General features: G+C 35.6%; 1 protein-coding gene across 1 annotated transcript in view; it reads left to right on the forward strand.

Annotated features, from left to right (window-relative positions):
- Positions 1-7,377, forward strand: part of Vps52 (vacuolar protein sorting 52) — a 143,389-nt gene extending 136,012 nt beyond the window's left edge. Inside the window, exon 13 of the mRNA XM_089102821.1 lies at positions 5,309-7,377. Coding sequence (XP_088958947.1) covers positions 5,309-5,574 — 266 coding nt within the window. The 3' untranslated portion in view covers positions 5,575-7,377. The remainder of the gene's footprint in view (positions 1-5,308) is intronic.
- Positions 7,378-18,825: the final 11,448 nt, after the last annotated feature.

Genomic DNA, 18,825 nt, shown 5'->3' on the forward strand with positions numbered 1-18,825 from the left:
AGGGGGGGCCGGATTTCCAAGCATTATTTAAAAAATGATCAGAAATTAAATTTTAAAAAAAACAAGTTTTTTCAACTGAAAATAAGAAGCAACATTAGAAGTGAAAATGAACATAAATTATAACGTGTATGTGGGTGTTGTCCCCCAAGTCAATATCTCACTCTTTAAGATACAGTTTTTTTTTTTTTAGTTCTTTAAAAAGTTCGCTAAATTATCTTTAAAATGGCTGTTGTATTCAGAGGGTTTGGTATTAAACTTTTTTTAAATTTTAAAGTAAAGAGCGGGGTATTGAATAAGGGGAGAACCCTCTCATATACGTAATAACATATATGTAATAAAAAAAAAATAAAATAAATAAATAAAAAAAAACAAAAAAACAAGCGATACGGCTCAATAGTAATCGAAGCTTTTAAAAACGAAATTTTGATGTCAATAAATGTATCAAAAGAATGGGCTTATAATGCTGATTCTAAATATATAAATTTTATTAAGTTTAGTATTACTCATCAAAGGCTACGATCCTGAGAAAATTTACCTGATGTTTTAAAGAGGGGAGAAACATCCCCTACAAGCGAAAGAATTTTAATGAAAATCACACCGTCAGATTCAGCGTATCAAAAAACCCTATTACATAGGTTTCAAGTTCATATCTGCAAAAATCTGCAACTTTGTATTTTTTGCCGGAAGAAAAATATACGAATATAGAAGTTCGTTACGTAAGTTAATTTGTAAATTACGTCAGAACCAAATTTAGAGACAGCCGTTTAGCAAAAGAAAAGTAAAATTTCTATGCAAATTTTGTTTACTTATTCAATGACGGTGAGCCAAAATAAAAGCTGCATTAACTAAAAAATGATCAGAAATTAAATAAAAAAACAAGTTTTTTTAACTGAAAGTAAGGAGCGACATTAAAACTTAAAACAAACAGAAATCATTCCGATGTGAAAGGGACTGTCCTCTCCTCTCACCGCCTCGCTCTTTACGCTAAAGTTTGACTCTTTCTCACAAATCTATTTTTTAAAACAATAAAAACCTTAGCGTAAAGAGCGAGTCGTTGAGAAAGGGAGAGCCCCTTCCAGATACGGAATAATTGCCGTTCGTTTTAAGTTTTAATGTCGCTCCTTACTTCCAGTTTAAAAAACTTGTTTTTTTTTGTTTAATCATCTAAAATAATCACAATCGTCATAGGTACCCCATTCAATCATTAAAAATGTAGAATGGACTTGGAGATTCGGGGTTGCCTCGGGGAGTACCAAAGTACAATTTGAATACTTTTTGATCAAAATAGTACTTTTTGAATACTTTCTTGCTCATTAGCAATTTGTTTCTCCGTAAAAAAGGAACTAATTTCGGTTATGTTGACAAGAATTCGTGCTACAGGAATTAACACATAACACACTAACTGTTTTATTCATCGATTCTTCCCTTGTCGATTCTTCCCTTCCCTTGTAACAGTTTTATTCATCGATTCTTCTCTTGTAACGATTCTTCCCTTGTCGATTCTTCCCTTCCCTTGTAACAGTTTTATTCATCGATTCTTCCCTTGTCGATTCTTCCCTTCCCTTGTAACAGTTTTATTCATCGATTCTTCCCTTGTAACAGTTTTATTCATCGGTTCTTCCCTTGTCGATTCTTCCCTTCCCATGTAACAGTTTTATTCATCGATTCTTCCCTTCCCTTGTAACAGTTTTATTCATCGATTCTTCCCTTGTCGATTCTTCCCTTCCCTTGTAACAGTTTTATTCATCGATTCTTCTCTTGTAACGATTCTTCCCTTGTCGATTCTTCCCTTCCCTTGTAACAGTTTTATTCATCGATTCTTCCCTTGTAACAGTTTTATTCATCGATTCATCCCTTGTCGATTCTTCCCTTCCCTTGTAACAGTTTTATTCATCGATTCTTCCCTTGTAACAGTTTTAATCATCGATTCTTCCCTTCCCTTGTAACAGTTTTATTCATCGATTGATCCCTTGTCGATTCTTCCCTTCCCTTGTAACAGTTTTATTCATAGATTCTTCCCTTGTCGATTCTTCCCTTCTCTTGTAACAGTTTTATTCATCGATTCTTACCTTGTCGATTTTTACCTTCCCTTGTAACAGTTTTATTCATCGATTCGTCCCTTGTAGATTCTTCCCTTACCTTGTAACTGTTTTATTCATCGATTATTCTCATGTATCGATTCTTCCATTGTCGATTCTTCCCTTCCCTTGTAACAGTTTTATTCATCGATTCTTCCCTTGTAACAGTTTTATTCATCGATTCATCCCTTGTCGATTCTTACCTTCCCTTGTAACAGTTTTATTCATCGATTCTTCCCTTGTAACAGTTTTATTCATCGGTTCTTCCCTTGTCGATTCTTCCCTTCCCATGTAACAGTTTTATTAATCGATTCTTCCCTTGTAACAGTTTTATTAATCGATTCTTCCCTTCCCTTGTAACAGTTTTATTCATCGATTGATCCCTTGTCGATTCTTCCCTTCCCTTGTAACAGTTTTATTCATCGATTCTTCCCTTGTCGATTCTTCCCTTCTCTTGTAACAGTTTTATTCATCGATTCTTCCCTTGTCGATTTTTCCCTTCCCTTGTAACAGTTTTATTCATCGATTATTACCGTGTATATTATTACCATACCTTGTAACTTTTTTATTCATCGATTATTCTCATGTATCGATTCTTCCCTTGTCGATTCTTCCCTTCCCTTGTAACAGTTTTATTCATTGATTCTTCCCTTGTAACAGTTTTATTCATCGATTCTTCCCTTGTCGATTCTTCCCTTCCCTTGTAACAGTTTTATTAATCGATTCTTCCCTTGTAACAGTTTTATTCATCGGTTCTTCCCTTGTAACAGTTTTATTCATCGATTCTTCTCTTGTCGATTCTTCCCTTCCCTTGTAACAGTTTTATTCATCGATTGTTACAGACAGACAGTATTTTGGTTTTTGTTCAGTCATACATTAGATAAACAGTTAGAGACCCTGAATAGTACCATAAATTTTATTGGAGTGGCAACCCTGTGGATATTCAAGCTCTGATCAAGCGTGAAAGACTTTTTAGGAAATATTTATTCATTCGTTTTCAAAGGAAGTTTAATTTTTGTTTCTATATTGACTTTTTTATAACACGACATAACCTCTAACCTCAAGTAACGTAAAATTCTAAGTAAAGCTCGAGCCTACTTCTGACTCCCTCCGTTGCGGACAAAATTTTCCCTGTTGTAAGATTACATAACATCTTAAGTAGAGTAGAGTAGAATATTTTTCATTTAGAACACATACATAAATAAATGTCACAAAACAGCGCACATACCTGTTGGCATACTTTAGCGCTGAAAATATTACCAACAAAAATAAACAGCCACCTTCTAACTAAATTTTACAACGACGAAAAAGATAACCATAATAAACAAAAGATTTTTGGGGTTAAAAAATTAATCCCAGTTACGAATCAAAGTTCGTGGTAATGAACTGTAAGTAAGAAGCGACTTGGCCCAATGGTAACCAAAACTCTAAAAACGGTTTTTGTTATAACATAAGATCCATCAAAAGAATTGGCTTTTTATGCTGATTCCAAATATATAATATTTATTAAGTTTAATGTTATCCACCAGAAAGCTTCAAGCCTGAGAAAGCTTACCTGATTTTCGAAAAAGGGGGTAAACATCCCCCAACCAACTATAAAACATAAGATTTTTCTTCACTAGTCTTAGAAAATGTCGCTTGTTGCTGCATTCTCGAACTTATGCTGGAATTTAGTTCCAGTGTGACCATGAAGTGGGCTATAAAACTGATACGTTTGCCCATGTGAATTGGGATTTTGTCCATTTACCAGTTCTAGTTAGTTTTAAAATTGATATTGTTGCCCAGTTCACCATGCTCAGTAAAAGTGATATTTTTGCCCATGTGAATTGGGATTTTGTCCATTTACCCGTTCTAGTTAGTTTTAAAATTGATATTGTTGCCCAGTTCACCATGGTCAGTAAAAGTGATATTTTTGCCCATGTGAATTGGCATTTTGTCCATTTACCCGTTCTAGTTAGTTTTAAAATTGATATTGTTGCCCAGTTCACCATGGTCAGTAAAAGTGATATTTTTGCCCGTGTGAATGGTTATTTTTGTCCTTTGTCATGCCCAGGTAAAAAAGGCATAATAATAGGAATCACTATGGTCAGTAACGTGAAGTGAGCTAGGATTACTTGCATTCTTTTTACTTGCGTTGGAAATATTATTAATGGTCATTGCAAGCTGTAAAATAAAGCTGAACTTGGGATTCGTTATACGTTTAATGTATTTTTAATAGTTTGTAAATAGTTTCGAATATAAATAACATTAAATATAAAAGTGTTTGTCAAAATACACGACTAGAGCTTACTGTACATAAGAAGTAACAATAAACAGAGACGAAGCGTCAAGGTTCATTTCTGTTTTACTTTTTTCTTATTACTCAAATGTTTTGTTAAAAAAGGGATGAAATATTTTAATAACCCTCCGCCAGGGCAGGGATCGGTGAGTAAATGGGTACAGTTGAGGAGGCTAAAGAGGAGAGGTAGATTTTAGTAATTGATAATTCAGCAAGGTCCAAGCAAATGTCTTCCTTCCTGTCTTTTGAAGTGGCTAGGCCTGAGGCTTCAATGGAGAAGTCTTATGAGATTTTATCTTCTTTGTATATAATCGTGAGAGAATGCTTCTGAACAGCCTCGATTTTATCACATATGGTCCTCTAGAAAGATGGAAATGTCAGACTGGAGAGGCATATTCCAACAGTGGCCTGACAAAGGTCAGGCATAAAGGGACAGAATGTATCCTGGACCACTTGAATTTATCAAGAGTTCATGAAAGGGAACAGATGCTTTGGTTTGCATTACGACATTTATATAATGCATATATACTTGATATATGCACTTGATATTTTCCACACAGAAAGTGTGGAAAATTTGTAAGAGCAGAAGCTGGCGCTAGTGTCGAAATTAAAGATCACGAACGCCAACTAGCTTTTGGAGGTTTTTTTCCTTTTTTAGTCTACACTGGCCAAGCGATAAGCAGGTCGTCCCCAAATTGGGTGGGAGGATGTGATTAAAAGAAAACTGATTTATGCAAATGTGATTAAAAGAAAGAAAATTGATTGTCATACGGCAAACTGTAAATGCAGGTGACCAGTATAATTCAGAGACATACTTCGAGTGGGAGTCAAGGGTTGGTTTTTGATGGTTTCGTTTTTTGTTTTGTTTTTTTTTTCTTTTTTCAACAGGTACAAACTATCTAGAATTATTGATTTAAGCTGAGAACTATCTACTGTATCAATTATTTTCTAGGTCTTGGTCTGTCAATATGTCGAGCATTTGTGGACACATGGAAGAAGGCTGTAGAAATTTTACGCCGAGAAATTCTTGGCTTGTTTCCAAATTTGAAAACTGGATCAACAATTTTACAAGCAGCGTTGTCTGAGCTGATACAGTATTATGATCGGCTATTGAAAGCACTCTCTCATCCTGGCTTTAAACACATTCCTACGAAAGTTGGATTACCAAATATTCACCAGTTTATGGCAGATGTGAAAAAGTTTAAACCGATTTTTTGAATATCGACTAATTTTTCGATGAGTGTGAATGTTACTTTATCCAGAGTATTAGTTTTGAATAATAAGGTAAATTATTTGTTTCCAATAATGCAAAAAATTAATTAGAATGAATAAGGTTAAAAATGTGTCGAAGTGTTAAACCTTATGAGGCCAGCAGCCTGTGAACACTACTTCTCTGTTCTGGTAATTTTTCTCCTTTGGCCACTCCTTACGAAGTTGCCGAAGAAGTTCGGTTATCTTTATTCTTTTATCACAGTGTAAGCTATAAAAATTTCTAATCTTCATCTGCCAACTTACTACCTACAAGGGGCCCCAACAAGGGCTGCAGTCAAGGGGCCCCAAGTCAAGGGGAAACCCATACAGATACATAATAAAGAAGACATAGTTGAATGAAGAAATGATAAATGGCTTGTAGAATATTGGGGGGGGGGGTGGCAAAGGCGTGAAAGCATACCAGCGTTTTCGAAAACTTTCAAAGACGCTTTTGAAATAACAAATTTTTATGCAGAATAACATTAAGGTATTTAAAATGGTCAACTTGTTTTACTCTAAGACCATTAAAAAAAGAAGAGAGAACCCATCTGAAACGACTGACACAGTTCGCGAAAATAACATATATTAGCTTTTTTTTAATCAAGAACTAATGCGCCAAGATTATGGAAAAGAATTGATAGGTCTCGGTGAGAAGCGAAAATTACTACATCATGCGCAAGCAACATATTTTACAAAGAAGCCTAAGATAAGATAGGCTCAAGAACATATCCCTGTCATACTCCGTAATTAATAGGAAAAGTATCAGAACAAAGTTCATGGAATTTGTCAAAACACTGAAGTCGTCTTCCAGAAAGATAAGATGCAAAAAAAATTAAGAGCTTGTGATGAAAACCCGTAGAACTTAAGTTTAAAAAGAAGCAAAGAGTACCATCTAATAGGAAAAAAATGTCTTTTGTTCTTTTTGGTATTGTTGTGTTATGCAAGAAAATACAGTCATTTTTATGGAAATGCTCTTGGAGAGAAAATGTTCACCCAAAAGGTTTAATAATTTTGTAGTGCTTTATTTACCAAAAATTTAAGAGATATATATAATATAAAATTAAGAGATATGTAATATATAAATGCTTTGTAGAATTGCACCTTACTATGGCAACACCTGAAACTCTTTCAGAGAACGTTCAACATATCTGTAAAATATTAAAAGTGAAGTATTTACGATTTATACATGCATTCAGACTATCTACCTAAGACAGTCTAATTTAATTAAGTACGCCTTAAGGATTTCTGATCTTGTTGATCACGAGCCTGAGACTAATAAAAGTCCAAATTAATTAATTAGATTGATTAGTTAAATAGATAGATTAATGAATTATATAGAAAAGGAATTAATTCTATTAATAATTTAGTGATCAACTATGGTTTTTAAGCGTGGGTGCTACGAAAGACGAAGGAAGATTTGTTAAATGTTTTCCGTTGAAATTGTCTGCGCATTGTTTCGGATACCCGTCTAACTGACCGTATTTATTACAGCAAGCTGTACGAAAAGTGTAGTTCCTTCCAGTTTTCTATGGCTATATCAGAGGCAACGCTATAGCGTTGCCTATAGTAAAGGCCATACGGCTCCAATGTTTTAGTATTTCTTTTCCCAGAGGTACTTCATATGGAACCGGTCGTCATAGAAACTTCAGATGGGGCTCATTCGAATGGAAATCGAGAGTTCTAGTGCCCTTTTTAAGGGTCAAAAGTGATTGCAACTGGAGAGCAACTAGCCCCCCACGCCCATCATTCTCCCAAACATATCCAATCAAAATTTTGAGATAGCCATTATGTTCAGTGTAGTTGATTTCCAGATAGAAAATATGTTTTTGAGGAGGAGACTCCCCCACAACCCTCAGGGCAGGGGTTTAAGTTATACCCGGGGGCCATATAAGAACGATGTTGGCACAATGTATTATTTATTATTTTTTTCCTTTAGAGCAGGGCACTTCGTATCAAAGAAGTTGTCGCGGAAACTTCAAAAAAGGCTCGTTCCATCGGGAATTGGAGTAGCATTTGCCCATTTTAAATAGTAGAAAGACATTGGAAGGCAAGAAAAACCCCTTCCAAGCCCATCATTTCCCGAAACACATCCAATCAAAATTTTGAGATAGCCATTTTGTTCAGCGTAGTTAATTTCCAGATAGAAATTATGTTTTTGAGGAGGCCACTCCCCCACAGCCTTCAGGGCAAAGGTTGTAAGTTATACCCTGGGGCATATAAGGATTTTATAGAAGGCGTTGTCGTAGAAACTTCAAAAAAGGCTCATTCGATTGGAAATTCAAAGAGCTAGTGCTATTTTTAATAGTCGAAAGTGATTGGAGGGCAACTAACCCCCTCTCACGCCCACCTTTTTAAGTTCTGGAAATTAGGTCTTTGAGGATGACAGCCCCTCCACAGCCCTCAGGGCAAGGATTGTAATTTATGCCCTGGGGGCATATAAGGTTTTGTATCGACAGCGTTGTCGTAGAAACTACAGAAAGGGCTCATTCGATTGGAAATTTAAATGGCTAGTTCCTTTTGTAATTGTCGAAAGTGATTCTAAGGCAACTGACACCCCTTCCACGCCGACCATTTCCCCAAACACATCCAATCAAAATTTTGCTTCAGGGACAAGGGTTATAAGTTATGCCCTGGGGGCATATATGGTTCTTAGCATTCCTGGAAGGAATGCTCATATAAACTTCAGAGAAGGGTCATTTGATTGGAAATTGAAATTTCACTTTTTAAGCGTCTAAAGATATTGGAGGGTAGCCAGCTTCCCCCCCCCCCCAAACCTATTTTTCCCAAATGTATCCAATAAAAATTTTAAGATAGCTATTTTGTTAAAAGTAGTTCTAAGATCATTTAACGAAAATTCCGGTGTCGGCACAACCCCCCAGGGCCCGGGGGCAAGCGTTGTAAGTTATGCCCTGGGGGCATATACGGGTCTTATTGAAGGGATGCTCGTAAAAACTTGAGAGATGGCTCATTTGATTGGAAATTGAAAGTTCTAATTCAGTTTTTTAGAGTCAAAAGAGATTAGAGGGCAACTAACCCCCTCCCCCACGCACCTTTTATCCCAAATGCATCATATAAAAACTTTGAGATAGCCATTATGTTCAAAATAGATCAGAAGTCAGATAAAAAAAACTCAGGTGTCTTCACAACCCCCCAGGGCCCGGGGGCAGGCGTTGTAATTTATGCCCTGGGGCATATATGGATCGTATGAAAGGGATGGTCGTATAAACTTCAGAGATGGCTCAATTGACTGGAAATTGAAAGTTCGAGCTCACTTTTTAATAGTCAAAAGAGATCCGAGGGCAGCTAGCCCTTACCCACGCCTTTCTTTTCCGAACCCATCTGATGAAAATTATAGATAGGCATTTTGCTAAACGCAGTTCAAAGGTCGGATAAGAAAAAATCCGGTGTCATTACAACCCCCCAGGGCCCAGGGGAAGGCGTTTTAAGTTATATCCTAAGGGTCTGTATGGTTCTTATGAAAGGGATGCTCGTATAAACTTCATAGAGGGCTCATTTGATTGTAAATTGAAAGTTCTAGTTCACTTTTTAAGAGTTAAGAGCAACTAGCCCCCCCCCCACGCTCTTTTTTCCCCAAACCCCGCCACTACAAATTTTGAGATAGCCAGTTTTTTGGAAATTATTCGAAAGTTAAATAACAAAAACTCCCCCCACGGCCCGGGGGATAGGCGTTGTGTTGTCCTGGGGGCGTATATGGTTCTTATGAAAGGGATGGTCATATAAACTTCAGAGAAGGCTTGTTTGATTGGAAATTGAAAGTTCTATTTCAATTTTTAAGAGTCAAAAGATACCGAAGGGCAACTAGCCCCCCCACACACCCTTTTTTCCCCAAGCCTATCCGATAAAATTTTTATAATAGCCATTTCATTAAAAATAGTTTAAAGGTCAGATAAGAAAAATTCCTGTATCGACGGAACCCGCCAGGGCCCGGAGGCAGGCGTTATAAGTAATGCTCTAGGGGCATATATAGTTCTTATGTAAGGGATGCTCGTATATACTTCAGAGAGGGCGCATTGGATTGGAAATTGAAAGTTCTTGTTCACTTTTTAAGAGTCAAAAGAGATCGGAGTGCATCAGATAAAAATTTTGAGATAGTTATTTTGTTAAAAATAGTTCAAAGTCCTATAAAAAAAAACTCCGGTTTCGACACAGCCCCCTAGGGCCCGGGGGTAGGCATTGTAAGTTATGCCCTGGGGGCATATGTCGTTGTTATGGAAGGGATGCTCGTTTAAACTTCCTAGAGGGCTCATCTGATTGGAAATTGAAAGTTGTAATTCACTTTTTAAGAGTCAAAAGTGATTAGAGGGTAGCTAGCCTCCCCCCACACTCCATTTATTTTTTTCCCAGAGGCGCTTCATATAGAAGGGGTTGTCGTATAAACTTCAAAGGGGGCTCATTCGATTGGAAATCGAGAGTTCTAGTGCACTATCCAAGAGTCAAAAGTAATCAAAGGGCAACTGTCCCCCCAGGTCCTATTTCCCCGAATACATCTGATGAAAAATTTGAGGTAGCTACTTAGTTAAAAAATACTTCAAATATCATATAACAAAAACTCCTTTATTTACGGTCACTTCGTTACAAATAGTTCAAAGGTCAGATAAGAAAAATTCCTTCGTCGACACAACCCCCCCCCCAGGGCCCGGGGAGAAGACGATGTAGTGCTTTCGAAGCATATATGGTTCTTATGGAAGGTATGCTCGTATAAACCTTGGAGGGCTTATATGATTGGAAATTGAAAGTTCTCGTTCAGTTTTTAAGAGTCAAAAGAGATCGGAGGGCAACTAGTCCGCCTCTCCACGCCCTATTTTCCTCAAACCCATCTGATAAGAACTTTAAGAGAGCCATACTTTCCAAATAGTTCAATGGTCAGATCACAAAAACTCTGGTGTTGACACATCCCCCCAGGGCCCCGGGGGCAGGCATTTTAAGCTATGGCCTGGGGCGGTATGTGGTTCTTATGAAAGGGATGCTCGTATAAACTTCAGAGAGGGTTCATTTGAATGGAAATTAAAAGTTGTAGTTCATTTTCTCAGAGTGAAAAAAAAAATCGGAGGGCAACTAGCCCCTCCCGTCCTCCACGCCTTTGGGTGTATTGGAGGGATAAACCCATCTGATAAAATTTCACGTGACAATTTTGTTAAAAATAGTTCAACCATCAGATATTAAAACACCAGGGTCGACACAACCCCCAGGCCAGGGACAGGCGTCTTAAGTTATACTCTGGGGATATATATGGTTCTTATAGAAGGGATACTCGTATAAACTTCAGAGAGGGCTCATTTGATTAAAAATAGAAAGCTCTAGTTCAATTCTAAAGAGTTAAAAGAGACCGAAGCTTGATTAGTCCCCCCACGCCTTTTTTCCCCAAACCTATCCGATAAAAATTTTGAGATAGCAATTTTGTTAAAAATAGTTCAACCATCAGATAATAAAAACTCCGAGGTTGACACAAACCCATTTTTTCACTTTGATGTTGTTACTTTGGTACCAGTTTTGATAGTTGGATGAATATTTGATTTTTTTTTTAAGTTGGATTTTGAACTAAGAAATTTTTTAAAACTTGAAATTTTTTGCAATAAAAAACGAAAAAAAATTAATTAAAAAAAACTTTCCGAAAAAAAGTTTTTAAAAGAAAAGTAAAGACCATTTTAAAATTAAGATCATCAGACACAAGCACAATTCAAAATTAAAACTCAAAATAGCCAGAAAATATTATTAAAGAATAAATGAAACCCAAAGCCAACAGATATTAGATAAAACATCATAGCAAAAACATACAACAAGTAATAATATAAATGAATAAATAGATCTTAAAGCGAGTAATGCTTAGATTGAATATGAAAATCAAGAAAAAAATATTTTCCTATTGAAGTATAAATGAAACTTAAAACGAACAGAAATTAAAAAACAATCAATGCAAACAAACATACAATAGATACTACTATAAATGTGCAAATAAATCTTTAAACGAGTGAAACCTAACATGAATGCACAAATCAAGCTTCAAACGAACACTAGTAGCTGCAAACAACAGTCTGTGTAAGCCTGCCCTCACTCACTGTAGAAGTCTAAGACTTACTGCTTCAATGGTACTTTACTAATATCTCCAATTCTCTTGAACAGCCATGGAAAGTATAAAAAACATCAAATTGAATATTTTATGTATAATTATATTAATTGTTGAAAGATCCATCAGTTCAAGAATTTTTTTCGCTGTAATTGTATTTTTATTTTCAATGCTGTAAGAACTGGAAAAGAAAATATTCGTGATATAGTTCGTTTTCAGTTAAGCGCCAATGACGCAGTAGGCTTTTGGTTTTTATTTACAGTTAGGAAAGGAGGCAGTATCCAAACACTTGTTTGTAGTGAAACTATATTCGTCTTTAACAACTTTACAAGAGCTAATAAATTAAACTGAATATTTGATCCATAATTATATTAATTGCTGAAAGCTCATCAGTTGAAAATGTTACTATAATTTTAAAGTTTATTTTCAATATTAAGTACAAAAGAAAATATTTTGGCTTTCAGTAAAGCGTCAATGACGCAGTAGGTCTTAGACTTCTACAGTGAGAGAAGGAGGTCATACCCAAATTCTTATTTGTAGGGATTTTTTGTTCGTTTCAAGCTTGATTTGCGTATTCAACTTAAGTTTCACTCGTTTTATGATTTATTTATTAATTCACATTAATATCTATTGTATGTTTGTTTGCATTGATTTTTTATTTAATTTCTGTTCGTTTTAAGCTTGATTTTAATATTCAATCTAAGCATTACTCGCTTTAAGATCTATTTATTCATTTATATTATTACTTGTTGTATGTTTTTGCTATGATTGTTTATTTAATTTCTGTTCGTTTTGGGTTTCATTTATTCTTTAATAGTAATTTCTGGTCATTTTGAGTTTGAATTTTAAAAGGTATTTGTATCAGAAAAACCTTTACTTTTCTTTGAAAAACTTATTTTTCGGAAAGTTTTGTTAATTAATAATGAGAGAAAGGTTGAGATGGCTAGGTAATATTCTGCGGATGAAGGATGTCAGATTGCCAAAGATCGTCCTTGTCGGAAGAGGGAGGCTTTTGAATAGATTAGGACGGATGAGGATCGTGCGTAGCTGTGTTGGCCTCAAGCAGCTTGATGCTGTATTGAATTGTTAGTAATAGTAGTCTAAAATCTGAATCACCAACTGCGTTCGAGGAGTTCTGAGCTTGTCAATCTTTAGATAAGCCCTAAAAATTTTTCAATACTTAAAGCTCATGAAAGATTAAAGTCCAATTCATCGTAGCCATTTTTTCATGATGTACACGTTGATTGAGCTTACCTTTCTTTAATTATTATTGTTTGGAATTGAATTGTTTTATGGCTTTTATATTATTGGGCCTGCTTTTTTTTTAATTAAAAAAAGCGTGACGACACAAGGGAAAGCAATATTTGCTTCAATCATACAATATGTTTAAACTTTCTTGAAAATAATATGATTATTATAAACGCTTTAAAACAAGAGAAACTCTATAATAAGATATTATAGCCGGTTATTGGTTTGTTCAAGTTGATTGAAATGTATTTAATTGCTAGCAGTTTATTTTTTATTTTGTTAGTAGCTAAAGCAGTCTTTTTATCTTTTGTTTATTACACTTTGCTCCAATATTTCGCAGAACTAGTGTTTCAAATGGGATTCATTAGGAAAGGGGCCTCCAGAAATTTTGACCATATTCAAAACCCCCTCCCACCATTTCCTGAATTTTCTATTGTATGATAATCTTAAATTTCTTTGATTTTGAGCGTATTATCTTTATTGTGGAAGAATCACCTGGCATATTTAATTTTCCGTTTACTTTTCGTTAGGATTCTGTTAGTTTAAAAACGCTTCCGTTACAAACAGTTTAAAAACTGTTTTAGGCTAAAAAAAAGTTCTGTTATAAACACCCTTGTTTCTTTTTTTTTCTTTTTTTTTTTTTCTACAAAAAACACAGTCGGCAGTATCATGTAACCGTCTACTTGGCTTATAGACGTTTTTGTGGCAGTGATGCAAGAATTTCAGTTATATTTGTGTGTTTCTTATGCAAAAAAACACAAGTGATTGGTCTATATTGGTTTTAGTTTATATTGGTTTATATTGGTTTTTAGTGATTGGTCTATATTGGTCTATAGTGTTTTAAGCTCCTTTTTGCTGAGTAAATTCATTTGAAGCCTCATTTCATTACTATATAGCTGGTTTAAAAAAGCTGGTGCCTAGCGAGGGTTTCAAAAACTCGGAGGATATATTCAGTTTTACTCCATATTTATTTTCAAACATAAATAAAAATCTATTTATTAGGGATATGTGTAAGGTGAAGTGTAAATCAGATATATCACTCTTCAAAAGTTTTTCCTACCCGAAGAAATCCAATTTTGGTCCATGGCTCAGCATTTGGATATTCCACCAATCATGAAAAACTATTGGAAAATTTATCTTTTAGTAAACAGTGTTTTCTGTCATCGACTGTCTTTCCCAGAATTTATACATGGCCCAAATTGTCAAAATCCTCCAAATTCTTTGGTGGTGTCGACATTAAAGTTTCTTCAACAAGCTTAGAAATCCTTAATGTCAACTTTGATGCGAATCAATTACAAAATACGCAATAAGTACAGGCTGTGCCACAGACTGTCTTAGACTGTGGCATTAAGTAGTAGCCTCATATTTATAATTTTTATATTTATATTTTCAATTATGTTTTAGATTGTCTGTTTCAATACCTCAAATGTTTACCTCAGATTAGGGATCAACAAGTTAGCAAATTTCAATACCTTTTTTCGTGGGATTCATGCACAATTTGTGAAACATGTACCTAGTTTGCAGTGTGCTTATATGTTCTTAGTGGACAGTCATATTGCTACCTCAATGGTTTTTAGCAGCCAGTATTTAAACAATTAGGGCCATTTCTTAAATAACCTATGCAAAAGAGCTACAACTTGCCCATGTTTGCCAAGGGATTGACACATGTCCAAGGACATAACTTTGTGTCCTCCTATCATACGAATTAAAAACACTTGTATGACCCTGATTTTAACAAGATGTTACATGTCCATCCTTGTATTAAAAGTTTTTTTAGGTCTCTGTTCTAAATGGGTTTTTATGTAGTTTGAGGCCCTTACATCATATCCCCCCAAGCTATTTTTCTCAGGACAAGGGTCTAACCCTTTTCATGCCAACCAACTTTGGTTGAAGGGTAACAAAATTTGAAATATTTGAAATTTGAAAAAATTGAATAAAGTAATTGAGTTTTTGTTTTTGACTTGTACTTTTTGTCGTTTTTTATGGATTTTTTTTGTGGTTTTAATTGCCATTCTAAAACATAAGCTACCTTAATTAGTGTGAGAAGATAAAAAGATGTGTGAACAGTATTCTAGACATATTTCACCAATCAGAAGCCAGATCACGATCTTACGGATCTTTCGTAAACCATGTGATAAACCTATTTAGTCAATGAGAAACAACTCATAAAGGGTACTCACCAGAAAGAGTAAGGGGGTAGCTCTGGACAATCAAAATCCATAAAAAGTAAATTTTCCAATATTAATAAAACATACCATTTCATAGGCAGCGCAATAGCACTGCCTAAGTAAAGAACGATGTTGGCACAATGTATTATTTTTTCTTTCCATACCAAGGCACTTCGCATCAAAGAAGTTGTCGTGGAAACTTCGAAAAGGGCTCATTCGATTGGAAATTGGAATGGCTACTGCCCTTTTTAATAGTCGAAAGTTATTGGAAGGCAATTAACACCCCTTCCAAGACCACCGTTTCCCGAAACACATCGAATGAAAGTTTTCTGATGTACATGTTGTTCAACATAGTTGATTTCCAGATAAAAATTATATTTTTGAGGAGGACATTGCTCTACAGCCCTCAGGGCGAGGGTTGTAAGTTATGCCCTGGGGGCATATAAGGTTTTTTATAGAAAGCGTTGTCGTAGAAACTTCAAAAAAGGATCATTCGATTGGTTATTGCAAGGGCTAGTGCCCTTTTTAATAGTCGGAAGTGATTAGAGGGCAACAATCACCCTCTCACGCTAACAATTTCCCCAAACACGTTAAATCAAAGTTTTGAGATAACAGTTTCATTCAACGTAGCTGAAAGTTCTGTAAATTAGGTCTTTCAGGATGATAGTCCCCTCAGAGCGCCCAGGGCAAGTATTATAAGTTAGACCCTGGGGACATATAAGGTTTTTATTGAATGCTTTGTCGTAGAAATTTGAAAAAGGGCTCAATCAATTGGAAATTCAAAGGGCTTGAGCCCTTTTTAATATTCGAAATTGATTTGAGGGCAACTAACCCCCCCCCCCATCCCTCTCACGCCCACCTTTTCCCGCAAACACATACAGTCAAAATTTTTAGATAGCCATTTTGTTCAACGTAGTTGAAAGTTTTGAAAATTATGTCTCTTTGAGGATGACAACTCCCCACAGCCCTCAGGGCAGGGGTTACAAGTTATGTCCTGGGGACATATGAGGTGTTTATAGAAAGGGTTGTCGTAGAACTTTAAAAAGGGCTCATTCGATTGGAAATTGAAAGGGCTAGTGTCCTTTTTAATAGTCGAAAGTGATTGGAGGCAACTAACCCCTCTCGCGCCCACCATTTTCCCGAACACATTTAACAAAAAATTTGATATAGCCATTTTGTTCAACGTAGTTCAACTGTCCAGAAATTATTTTTTTGAGTTAGACAACCCCCCCCCCCTCCATAGCCCTCAGGCCTAAGATTTTAATTTATGCCCTGGGGGCATATACTGTTTTTATAGAAAGCTTTGTCGTAAAAACTTCAATAACGGGGTCATTTGATTGGAATTTGAGAGGGCTATTGTCCTTTTTAATAGTCGAAAATAATAGAAGGGAGAATCACCCCCGCCTCATGCCCATCACTTCCCCGAACATTTCCAGTCATTTTGATATGGCCGATTTGTTCAATGCAGTTCAAAGGTCTGGAAATTGTGTCTTTGATGATGACAACCCTCCCCCCTTAGCCCTCAGGACAAGGGTCCTATAGAAAGTTTTGTCACAGAAGCTTCAAGAAGGGCTCGTTCGGTTGGAAATTGAGAGGCCTAGGGCATTTTTATTAATCGAAAGTGATCACAGAGAAAATGCCCCCTCCCATGCCCATGATTTCCCCAAACACTTACAATAAAAATTTTGAGATAGCCATTTATTTCAGCGTACCAGAAAGGTCTGGAAATTATGTTTTTGAGGATAAAAAAATCCCCCCAGCCCTCAGGGTAAGGGTTGTAAGTCATGCCCTGGGGACATATAAGGTTTTTGTAGAAAGTGTGGTCATATAAACTTCGGAGGGGTTCATTGGATTTGTAATAAGACGCTCTAGTACTCTTTTTAAGAGTCAAAGGGATGGGATAGTAGCTACCACCTCCCCCCCCCCACACACACACGTCGTATGGTCTGGAAATGTATCTAATAGAAATTATGAGATAGCCATTCTATTCAAAATAGCCTAAATATGATTTAACAAGGCTTTTGGGGTTGAAAGAAACCCCAGGGGTTAGGGGCAGGGGTTTTAAAATATGCCCAGGGGGTATTTAAGGTTTTTATGGAAGGGATGGTTGTTTAACTTTAGAAGCGACTCAGTCTTTCTCCCTGAAAAAGACTATGTCAATATAAAACGAACAGATATTAATTAAAAAACGTTTTCCACAAAATAGATTTTTCAAAAAAAAGTAAAGAACTCCAGTAAACAAAAATTGAATCAAATAATCAATAAGCATACAACTACCACAAATCAGTATCAATAAATAAATGAAACCCAAAATAAACAGAAATTAAAATAAATGCGGTAACAGAGTTAAACTCAAAACGAGCAGAAATTAACTTGAGTAGGGTTTTAAACCCCATGCTTTCTAAAGCCAAGATATCATTTTTGCTTTACTGAAAAAAATTAGTCTAAATGTTTTCATTTTTATAACTTTAAGAAATCAAAAATTAATTAAGGTTTTAAGGAAGAAATACCAGCATATGTATATTAAACTGACAATGTACATTTTTTTCAGTAAATTCATTTGAATTTTTTCATTAAAGTAAAAATTATACTCTGGCTTTTAGTAAGCATAGGGTTTAGAACCCTACTAGTATTAACTTCGGGGGGGGGGCTCATTGGATTGGTAATCAGACGCTCTAGTGCTCTTTTTAAGAGTCAAAGTGATCGGACGAAAGCTACCCTTCCTCGCACCCCCCCCCCACACACACACACACAAACACGCGTCGTATTGTCCCGAAATGCATCTAATAGAAATTTTCTGATAGCCGTTCTATTCAAAACAGTCTAAATATCATATAACAAGGTTTTGGGGGTTGAAACAAACCCCAGAGATTTGGAGCAAGGATTGTAAGTTATGCCCAGGGGGGTATTTAAGGTTTATATGGAAAGGATGGTTGTCTAACTTTAGAAGAGGCTCAGTCTTTTTCCCTGAAAAAGACTATGTTAATATAAAACGAACAGAAATTAACTAAAAAAAAAAATTCCACTAGTTAAGTTTTTCAAAAACAAGTTAAGAGCTCCATTAAACCAAAAATGAACAAAAATAGAATCAAATAATCTACCAAGCATACAACTACCACTAATTAGTATTAATAAATAAATGAAACCCAAAACAAGCAGAAATTAAAATAAATAACAGAGTCAAACTCGAAACGAGCAGAAACTAATATGAATAGGGTTCTAAAGCCCAGGCTTTCGAAAAGCCAGAATATAATTTGTGCTTTACTGAAAAACATTCAAATGAATTTACTGAAAAACATTCTTTTAAATGTTTTCACTTTTATAACTATATAAAATCAAAAATTAATTAAGATTTTAAGGAATAAGTATCAGCATATGTATTTTAAACTGACAATGCACACTTTTTTTCAGTAAATTCATTTGATTTTTTTCAGTAAAATACAGATTATATTCTGGCTTTTAGAAAACATGGGGTGTTATCCCCCTCAATATTCCCTACAAATTTCGGCTTAATACCCTTAGCCGCTCCTGAGATACTGCAGATACCTTCCTTTTGACAACCTGATTGGACATAGTACCCTTTGATTTAGTCCAACATACCCTTCCATATTCCCTGAAAACTTCTAATTAATACCCTAAGCCGTCTGCTCCATTCCTGAGGTATTGCATGTGTGCCTATTCCATTCCTGAGACGATACATCTGTGCCATTTTGACTA

Source organism: Artemia sp. Qi Xiang Cuo, chromosome 16 (assembly GCF_049724085.1).
Source record: "Artemia sp. Qi Xiang Cuo chromosome 16, ASM4972408v1, whole genome shotgun sequence".
NCBI lineage: Eukaryota > Metazoa > Arthropoda > Branchiopoda > Anostraca > Artemiidae > Artemia > Artemia sp. Qi Xiang Cuo.